The sequence below is a fragment of the Gracilinanus agilis genome, chromosome 3, assembly GCF_016433145.1.
Source record: "Gracilinanus agilis isolate LMUSP501 chromosome 3, AgileGrace, whole genome shotgun sequence".
NCBI classification, from domain to species: Eukaryota; Metazoa; Chordata; class Mammalia; order Didelphimorphia; family Didelphidae; genus Gracilinanus; species Gracilinanus agilis.
In genome coordinates, this window is record NC_058132.1 from 640,325,287 (window position 1) to 640,335,406 (window position 10,120).

The following is a 10,120-nucleotide window of genomic DNA, read 5'->3' on the forward strand; positions in this document are numbered from 1 at the left end:
CCTGCTCTTTCCGGCTCCTTCTGGCTCCCTCTGGCTCTCTCCGGCTCTCTCTGTCTCTCTCCGGCTCCCTCTGGCTCCCTCTGGCTCTCTCCAGCTCTCTCTGGCTCCTTCTGGCTCCTTCTGGCTCTCTCCGGCTCCTTCTGGCTCTCTCTGGCTCCCTCAGGTTCTCTCCTGCTCTTTCCGGCTCCTTCTGGCTCCCTCTGGCTCTCTCAGGCTCTCTCCGGCTCTCTCTGTCTCTCTCCGGCTCTCTCCGGCTCCCTCTGGCTCCCTCTGGCTCTCTCTGGCTCTCTCCGGCTCCCTCTGGCTCTCTCTGGCTCTCTCCTGCTCTCTCTGGCTCCTTCTGGCTCTCTCTGGCTCCCTCAGGTTCTCTCCTGCTCTTTCCGGCTCCTTCTGGCTCCCTCTGGCTCTCTCAGGCTCTCTCCGGCTCTCTCTGTCTCTCTCCGGCTCTCTCCGGCTCCCTCTGGCTCCCTCTGGCTCTCTCTGGCTCTCTCCGGCTCCCTCTGGCTCTCTCTGGCTCTCTCCTGCTCTCTCTGGCTCCTTCTGGCTCTCTCTGGCTCCCTCAGGTTCTCTCCTGCTCTTTCCGGCTCCTTCTGGCTCCCTCTGGCTCTCTCAGGCTCTCTCCGGCTCTCTCTGTCTCTCTCCGGCTCTCTCCGGCTCCCTCTGGCTCCCTCTGGCTCTCTCTGGCTCTCTCCGGCTCCCTCTGGCTCTCTCTGGCTCTCTCCTGCTCTTTCCGGCTCCTTCTGGCTCCCTCTGGCTCTCTCAGGCTCTCTCTGTCTCTCTCCGGCTCTCTCCGGCTCCCTCTGGCTCCCTCTGGCTCTCTCTGGCTCTCTCCGGCTCCCTCTGGCTCTCTCTGGCTCTCTCCTGCTCTTTCCGGCTCCTTCTGGCTCCCTCTGGCTCTCTCCGGCTCCCTCCGGCTCTCTCAGGCTCTCTCCGGCTCTCTCTGTCTCTCTCCGGCTCCCTCTGGCTCCCTCTGGCTCCCTCCGGCTCTCATCTGCTCTTCAAATGGGGGAGACGATCCCCTCATCGGAGCCCTTCTCAGGAAGCCGAGACCCTGGGGAGATCGCCGTGGGCAGGGCGCCGAGCTCCGGGTGGGAAGGTAAATGGCAGGGCCAGGCCTGGGGAAGGCCCGACTTCCCTGTTGTATGGCGCCGCCCGCGGCCTCTCTTTAAGGCAATCCCGGTGCTCGTTGCCTCCAGGCTCGGGCCCTTCTGCTCAGCTCTCCTTGGTCTAAGCTGCCTGAAAGAATGCGGGCAAAGGGAGAAGGGGAGGCCGAGCCCCCCTCGAGGAGGAACCTTCGGCCTGCCTCTCGGGGCTCGCGTTCTTTGTCCGTGTTGGGGGGCACAGGGAGGCCCCCCCGCCGTGGGACAGAGGGCCAGCGCGAGACCTGCAGCTCGTGGCGGGGCCTGGAAGCAGGCCAGGCTCGTGCGATGGCCGCAGCCTGGCTGGACTGCAGAGGCCCCGGGGTGGCCCGCTTGGCTGAGGGCCGGGAGGGTGCCGGGCTGAACCGTGGAGAGGGGGCAGGAGAAGGGCAAGAGAAGGGGCAGGGCAGGGGCGCCCTAAGCATGAAGAGACCCCCAGCATGCCTGTGGGATGTTCCCTCCCGCGCCCAGCCCCTCCCTCCGAGCCCTGGGAAGTCAGCGGGACGGGCTCAGGTTGGAGTCTCCATCCTGTTTGGCAGTATCTGCTCATTAGCATAAAGCACCCGATCTCAAAGCACCATTTCCCACTGCACAACCACATCACCCCAATAATGAGTCAATCGACAAGCTTTATTAAGGTCCTGCTGTGTTCCCCAACACCGCTGGGGTCTGGGGACCCAAAGACAAAGGGGAATAGTTCCCGGGTTCAAGTGCATCCTGTCGGATTTGTATTTGTAGTTTATCCCCAAGTGGGTCAGGCCCTGGAGAGGTAGTGAGCTCCCTGCACGCACCCCTTGGACATATTGAAGCCGAGGCCGGCGAGGTCACTTGTTCAGGGTGGGTTGGACTCGGTGGCCTTGGAAGTCGCCAGCTTGGGGAGCCTCCTGCCCGTCGGAGAGCACGTTGGACTCTGGGTGAACTGGGCGAGGCAGGGCAGGGCTGGGTCTCTGGGAACACGGAGGGCCCGGGGGGAGAGAACGACCAGGGAGAGGAATCGGGGCTTCGAGCCGACACTGAGGGGGCCTCGGCTCCGGGGGGGCCGCCCACATCGGGCTTCCTCCCAGGCCGCGACCCCGCTTGTCCGGCATCGTCGTCTGTCCGTCCCGTGGCGTCCCTTTGGGCAGCCCTGCCTGTCCCATCCCCCTGGAGGGGCCCACGTGGGCTTGGTCTCCCTGGGCCCACCGAGTCCGTGAAGGGCCTCAAGTCTGCCCGTCCGGCTGCTCTCGCCAAGAGGGGCGGCCCTCGGGGCCCTCGGACCCGTGATGCGCGTGGCAGGGCGGGGCCTACGAGGGAGCCAAGAATTGGTTTTATGGAGGAGGAAGATGAGCCTAGAGGGGCCACCCAGGGAGTAAAGAGGTAAAAGAGTAACCAAGTGTAGTTCTCGGCCCCGAAGCCTGCGGCCCCGAAGGCTGCCCCTCCTCACCCCTCCTCGTCTCCTCTTCCCAGGGTAGCCGGACCGAGGCCAGGCCACGGCGCTGCATGAATCTGGCCCTCGTGCCCGCCATGGAAGGAGGCCCAGCCCTGTGCCGCCAAGACCCCTGTGCAGAGCTGGCGGAGAGAGTGGCCACCATTGACGTGGCTGGGCGGAGGGGGGCCGGCGAGGGGGCCGGCCGTGCGGTCTTCTCTGGGGATGGCCGGAGCCGAGACTCGCCAGCAGACGGCGGCCCCCCCGAGGCAAGAGAGCGAATCTCCTCAGCCCCCTCCCTGTCCGCAAGAGATACCCGGCCTCAGGAGGATGCCCGGCCTTCTCTGCCCAGCAGGAAGCTCTCTCTCCAGGAAAGACCGAGCAGGAGCTGCCTCTCTGCCGCCTGCCCCGCTGCGAGCGGGCCCTACGCCACAGGCCCCACCAACCACATCTCTCCCCGAGCGGCGCGCCGGCCCACCATCGAATCCAATCGAGTGTCCATCTCAGACGTGGAGGTAGGTGAGGCCAGAGCGAACAGGCCTGGGGACGTCGGCTCAGACCAGAGGTGGGGGGCGGGCGGCTGGCGGAGCCCCTCTGCCAGTGCCCAGGGAGGGGAACGCAGGGAGATGGGCGTCAGCACCCCGACTTCTTCTGCGGGCCCAGCCCTGAACCGTGGGGCAGCCAGGAGGAGGAGGAAGCAGCAGGCCCTGCCTGGTAAAGAGGGAGGGGAAGGGACGGGACGTGGAGTGCTGCCAGCAGCCTGGGAGGGTGCTGCCAGCGTAGGCTAGGCGGGTACGGACAGTGGCACTCTTTGGAGCCTGGCGGAGGAAGCGGGCAGAGCCAGGGAGCTCAGCTTCCTCGTCACCCCCAGGGGTGCTTGGGGAGCCCTTGGGAAGGGACGCAGGAGCCCAAAGGACCCCCCGTGGGTTCGTGGTGTGGCCTCGAAGCCACACGGACCACGTGTCCTCTTTCTACCGGGGAGTCGGGGAGCTTAGCACGACGACGTGGATCTGTCCTTCCGGGCAGAGCGAGGAGGGAGCCGACTGCGAGGGCGCCCAGTCAGTGGGGACCCGCCCGGAGCCAGAGGCCATGGCGTGGCTCCGAGGGGCCCTGGGCGCGGGCAGGGTGAAGGCGCAGGCGTCCCTCTGCGCGTCCCTAGCCCGGAGCAGGGAGCCGACTGAACCAAATGAAGCTTTGTCAGGAAGCTCGGCTCTGCAGCCGGGAGGGCCAGGCTGGCCGGCGGCTGCGGGGCTTCCCACAAATCCCGCGTCCTCTCCGGTCCCTACCATGAGGTGGCCGGGACGAGTCTTTCTTCTCCCCCTCCTTCACGGCGTACTTGGGCCGCTGGAGCTGGGAGCGTTCTAAGACTCGGGAGCGGGGACTCGCCCAGTTCTGTGTCCAAATTCCCGCTTGTGGTATACAGCTGACGCTTAATAAGTGCCGGGAATTTCCCACGGAAGGGCACGAGCTGGTTGAAGTGGGGCCGGGGAAGGGAGAATCATGGCAAAGAACCCGGAATCATGGGAGCAGAGATTCATGGAAGGTCGGCAGTGGAAGGGACCGAGAGCCCCTCAGTGGGCGGACGAGGCCTTCCCCACCGAGTCGCCCTCCACAGCCAGCCTGCGTGGGGGCAGGCAGAGGGAGATGGTTTGGAGGAGGACGGGATGGCGGCCCCTCCCCAATCCCCAGGGCCCCTGTCTGACACCTCCGACGGCCCCCCAGCAGAAGTTTGCCGAGCCTGCCTCTGGCCAGATGGGGGCGGGGGCGGCCGAGCTGCACCCAGCCAGACAGGCCCCACAGGCGGAGCACTGGGCAAGAACAGAAGACCTAACTTGGGCCTGGGATCCTTCACAGATAGCCGAGGGAGGGGGTGCCTTGGCTGGCCCTCGTGCATGGAGCCTGTGTGTGAGTGAGGCGGCCTTCTTCTGGCCCCCCGGGAGCAAAGAGCTGCCCAGAAAGGTGGCTGGGCCTCAGACACCACTGTCAGCCACAGCAGGTCGTAGCCAGCGGCCGCTTTGTCACAGGGAGATACTGCAGAAGAACGGCAGCCCACGGGGCAGCCTCCGGGTCCTTGGAGCCGAAAGGAGCCTCAGAAGCCATCGTGCCCGTTCCTTCAGTTGGCAGATGAGGAAACTGAGGCTCAGCCGTTTGTGATGACTTGCCCAGGATTGCCTAGCTGGTGGGACCTGGGGTCTGGCCCAGCCGGAGGAAAAGCCCGGAAGCTGCTGCCACAGGGATCTGGTCCTCCGTCCTCTAGATGATCTCCAATATATCCCGACCAGAGTTTGTGGGGGCTTTTTGTATCTGCCGTGCCTGGCACAGAGCAGGCACCCGATAAACGTTTACCGATCGACTGACTGACCCCGTTTGCCTCGGCCTTGAGCCCGGGTCGCCTTCCTTTACAGCGGAGGCTCTCGGTCACTGCCTCCCAGCAGCCCGTTTTGAACCCCTGGGACTACTAATGCCCACTAAGAGGCTGCCGATACTTGACGCTGTGTGTGGTTTCTGCCATTTGACTCCTTCCCGGAGCAGCTGCCAAGATGGGCATCCTAGAACCTGAGGGAGCGAGGCCGTGCCCAAGATGGCCCTGGTGGCCGAAGCTTTAGCCATTCAGATGGCCAGGTGGCCGCCGGCCAGCCCACAGATGCAGGGGAAGTCTCGCCCTCTGGCAGCCTCTGCCCAGGCCGCCTTCGGCCCCGTGGCGCCGCTTCCTTCCCTGCCGAGTGGCCCTTTGCCCTCCCTCACTCTGACCCTCCCTCAAGGCTCAAGTGGTCAGCCTGGGCCCCAGGCCTGGAAGCCCATTGGGGCAGGAACCCCGAGGCCGGGCTGACCCACCAGACGCTTTCCTTTCTTCTCTCACCCACAGGACTGTGTCCAGCTCAACCAGTACAAACTCCAGAGCGAGATCGGAAAGGTGGGTAGGCTGGTCGCCGAGGCCTGGCCTGGCTTTGGGCTCGAGATGGCCTCCCTCCTTCCCAGACAGCTTAGGGTTCCCTTCAGCAAGGGCGAGCTGCTGGGCGGAGGCCCAGGACAGCGCTGGTGGGCGGCTGGCAGCCAGGGCCGCTCGGCTAACTGTGCTGGGAGGCACGACAGGGCTCTGCGGCTCATTTACATTTTCATTTCCAAGTGGAAACAACAAGGCATTTAGGAGCCCGGCCCAGACAGGGAGAAGGATGAACTGTTCCTTAGGAGGGATGCTCCTGGCCCGGCTCCTCCGAAGCGGCAGCAGTTCCCGAGGGCAGCAGGGCCGGATCTCTGTCTGCAGGGTCCTGGGCGCATCAGTTGACCTCTCTGGGCCTCAGTTTCCTCCTCTGTGAAATGGAATAGTTAGGTTAGGCCGCCCCAGAGGTCCCTCTGGCTCTGGAGTATTGGGGAGGATTCGGTGGCCTTGAAGCTACAAGCATCCTTTGGTCCCGAGAGGCTAAAATTCTGTGCCTGCGGAAGCCGGGCCAACGTCGGTGGGTGCCGGGCTGATGAGCAGCGGGGTGCCACAAGGGTGGGGCATGGGCTGGGCTTATAGCAGGGAAGACCCAGGCCCAAGTCCAACCAACAGTCCTTAAATGGCTGGACATTGACCAACTCCTGTGGAGAGTGAGTCACCTTTAGACAAGGGTGGCGAGGATCTGATTAAATCCGGTGTGGGTTTCCTCCCTCCCTCCCTCCCTCCTCCCTCCCCTCCCCCCCCTTAGAATCCCAGGTTTCCTTCAAGATTCCGTTCCAGGCCTGCCATGTCCACAGGCTTGTTGGGATCCCCCCAGACTCCCCGGCTTCCTTTTGTATTTTCTCTGCCCGCACACGCGGTGCCCCCGCCCCGAGTCTTCCCTGCTGCGAAGTCGGGAGAGGCCACTTCCTTTTTGCCTGGTATCTCCAATGCCCGGCCTTGTGTCTGGCATGTAGTTGGCGCTTAATAAACGCCCGCTGGTCACCTACCTCTGGCTCCAGATACCTCCTTTCCTGCCACCCTGCTTGGCAGGTGTAAAAGGAGAGAGTTGGCCTTGACGGGTTGGATCTGGCGGGGGCCCAGTTAGACCCAGATGGGTCTCGGCTTATCCTTCCAGCCCTCGGTGTGCCCGAACTCCCACGAGCCCGTGAGTCCGGCACGATGGCCGCCCACAGGTCTTAGGGAGTGCGGAGCCTCTGCCGGGGCTGCTCCCGGGGGGCATTCGGAGGCGGGCACGGACTCCTGGCTCTTGGGACTTGGGCTTCCTTGTGAAACCCCGAAGAGGGAGATGCCTGGGAACCGCCCGGGGCTGGGACTTTGTGTCTGAAGCCCTCAGAGCAGCAAAGCCCAAGTTTCAGCTGCTCCTGCCAAGGGGACCCCTGGAGCTCGGGACAGAGACTTCCCGGAGTCGGGGAGGCCCCAAGAATGGACCAAGGAGGGGGAGGGGCTCTTGGAGAGGGTGCTTGGGGGGAGGGACAGACACGTGTGCATGTGTAGATGCCCGAAGCTTCTTTGTTGACGGTGAGCGCGCTGGGCTCTGCCCGGGCCTGCTCTCTGGGCCGGAGGAAGGGGCGGGGGTGGGCTGAGCAGCCGGGGACCCCCAGCACCAGGGAAGCCAGAGACCCGGGACGCTGACCGAGCCCCTCCGTGTGTCCGCAGGGCTCCTACGGCGTGGTGCGGCTGGCTTACAACGAGGCTGACGACAAGTACTATGTGAGTGGACGTGGGGAGCGGGGAGAGCTCTGGGGAGCCTTTACTGCCGGGGCTGCTGGGAAGAGCCTGGCAGTCCCCAGAGCTGGGTTCAAATCGTGCCTCAGGGAGGGGCCCCGGGGCACTGGGCAGGTGGCTTCCTGCGTAAGCCTCAGGCCGAGGCCTGGGCTCAGAGGCCTCTCAGCGATCTCGGGTGGGCGACGCCCAGGAAGCCAAGGCGCCCCCAGCTCGGCACATCGCCGGGCCTCTCGGTGGGACGACTTGGGGCGCAGCCAGCCAGCCTTGGGCTCTCCGGCTTCCTCTGGACGGTGGGTTCCCTGTTCCACAAGCACGTCCAAGCTCCGCTCTGCGCCGGGGCCAGGCCTGGGTGCTGGGGCTGTAGAGACCCAGACGGAGCCGCCCCGACCTCGAGGGCCACTTTAGGCTGGAGGTCCGGAGCCGGGCGTCAGAGCTGTTCTCCCTGGGCCCCCCGCGGCTCGGAGGCCGGACCCTCCATGGCAGCCGTTGCCACGGTGACGGCCAGCCATCTTCCTGCGAATGGGAGGATCCCTCCCTGGGACAGGCTGGACAGGAGCCCCCCCCAAGGGCCTTGCCACACACTTCCTGCCAGACGCAGCCCAGGGACCGGCATTTCCAGGAATGGCCTCCGGGACCTCGCAGAAGAGCCGGGCACGGCGGCCAGGCCCGGCGCTAGGCCCTGGAGGAAGTGCAGGCGTGTTTGGGGAGGGACAGAGGCCAGCCCGAGGCCCGGGGCACGAACGAGGGCTCCACACGGCCGCTCCTGCGAGGAGGCAGCTGGGAAGTCGGCAGAAGCCTCCGTCTCCGGTCGGGGTGGCCGGGCTTCTCCCTCACAAAAACGGCCCCTGCTTTGGGGTCCCCCCTCGGAGGGAGCTTTCCCAGCGATCCTCGGCCGGCTCCTTGGCGACGGCTGGGCCACCTGTGCCTGGGGCGACCCGCGCTGGCCCCGGCGAGAAGCCTAGTGCAGGGGAGGACGGGGCCCTCGAAGGCTCGTCCCTCCGCAGGAAGAAAAGGGCAGCTGGGAGCGGGGCGGGAAGGAGTGCCGGGGAGCAGAGGGGCCCCTTCCCCCCCCCGGGGCAGGCCTGGCGCTCAGGCTCCGAGGGAGCAGCCTGGGACGAAGGCCGAGACCTCCCGGCGTCCAGGCCGCCTCTGCATGCGTGAGCCACCCCGGCCGGCAGGGCAGGAAAGCGGCCGCACCACGGTCCAAGGAGGCCGGCTCTTCTGTGCCTCGAGACGGAGAAGGGAGCTGCCAGGAGGCGGAAGGACGGAGGCTGGGAGGGAGACGAGGGGAGCCGGAGGGGCCACACGAGGGCCTCGAGCCATCTGAGGAACAGCTGGGGGAGCGGGACGGCCGCATGAGGCGCGAGGCTCCCCTCGTTCCGTTCGGCGCTCTCCCGCGGGGCGGGGGGCTGGCTGGCTTGGCGGGGCTCCTCGTCCCCCTGGAGAGGCTGGGCGAGCCTTGGGCCAGGGATCGTGCGAGGGCTCCCGTCCCTCCGCGGGCCCTTCCAGCGCGGTGCTTTGGGCCCCGTGGCTTGACCAGGGCTGCCGGGGCAGGGAGGGCGTTTCTGCTGCTCCCCGGGCTGAGGTCAGTCCAGGCCAGCCCGACGGTGGCCGAGGCGGGAGATCCGGGCTTCCTCTCTGGCGAGTGGCCGAGCCTCCTTCCGTGCTCTGGGAGGCCTGCGGGGCTTTGTCCGCCCGTCGTCCCTTCCCTTCCGGTGTCCGTGCTGCTCCCGTGTGCTCCGGCTCGAACGGCTGCCCCCACGTCGCCCCTGGCTGGGGCGCCCTCCGTGCTTGGAGGGGGGACGTTCCTCGCCTCGGTCCGGACGGCTCAGCGCCGTTGCGGGAAGCCTCGGGGCAGGCCGGCCACCATTTCTGTTTCATGTCCTCAGAAGCCTCCTGAAAGTCCTCTGAGTCGGGGCTGCCGCGCCCCTCTGATAGCCTCCAACCCAGGGGGGCTTCCTGGCGCTGGCCGGGGCAGCTCTTGGGGGTGGATGACGGAGGAGAGGCCGGACCGGACCGGCCGTGGCAGCGCACGACCCGAACCCTGATCCGTTCTTCTCTTTCCAGGCGATGAAGGTCCTGTCCAAGAAGAAGCTCCTGAAGCAGTACGGATTTCCACGTAGGTAGCCTCCCCGGGTGGGCCACGGAGCCTCTGGCCGGGCTGCCCTGACCGGGGGGGCCGGCCTGGCGGAGGGGGGAGGAGACGCCCGCCAAGAAGAGCCGCGCGTGGAGGGGGGGCCCTCAGGAAGCACTGGCTGCTGCTCCGGGCCTCGGCCATCCGGATTCTGGGCGTCTGGGCGATGCTCTCCCTGGACGGCCGCCGCTGTCTCCCCTCGTCCCTCCCATGAGGCCTAGCCCAGGGCCGGCCTCAGCAGTCCGGCCGTTTGCTTCCCTCTTGGGATCCTGGAGAAAAGGGAATAGATTGCCTCGGGAGGTAGTGAGCTCCCCATCCCTGTGGGGGAGATGGGTAGGAAGTGCCCCAGGGGCTAGGAGGAGTCCGAGGGGTGCCCAGACCCGGGTTCAAACCTTGCCCTGGTGTAACGTGCCTTTGTGATCCTGGATCTCCCAGAGGGGGTTGGCCAGGAGGCCAGCGAGCTGCCCTTCGTGCTCTAAATGCAGCTTCCGGAGTTCCGCTGGCAGCGGCTCTCTTGGGCCACTCCAAGCCGCCGACCTTCCCGCCAGGGCCTCCGCTCAGGGGCCTCCTCCAGAGAGGCCGGGACACGAGGACCTTGGCAGGACGGGCCCTGGCGAGGGCGCCCTTGGGCATTCCGGGGGGCCGCCACCCGCGGGGGTGCCCGCCTCGGGCTCCAGGCAGGCCCTCCCAGTGCCAAGGAATGGGGGAGCCCTCGCAGTGCAGGCAGAGGGTCCCGAGAGGCGCTTCAGGCCCGCCGGCGGGGTTTGGGGCCG

General features: G+C 66.5%; 1 protein-coding gene across 1 annotated transcript; it reads left to right on the forward strand.

Moving 5' to 3' along the window:
* Positions 1-2,584: 2,584 nt before the first annotated feature.
* On the forward strand, positions 2,585-9,826 carry CAMKK1 (calcium/calmodulin dependent protein kinase kinase 1). The gene is made up of 5 exons (XM_044669493.1): positions 2,585-3,059; positions 5,411-5,458; positions 7,145-7,198; positions 9,281-9,332; positions 9,783-9,826. Exons 1-5 carry the CDS (start codon positions 2,619-2,621, stop codon positions 9,824-9,826), a joined length of 639 nt encoding a protein of 212 aa, XP_044525428.1. The 5' UTR covers positions 2,585-2,618.
* Positions 9,827-10,120: the final 294 nt, after the last annotated feature.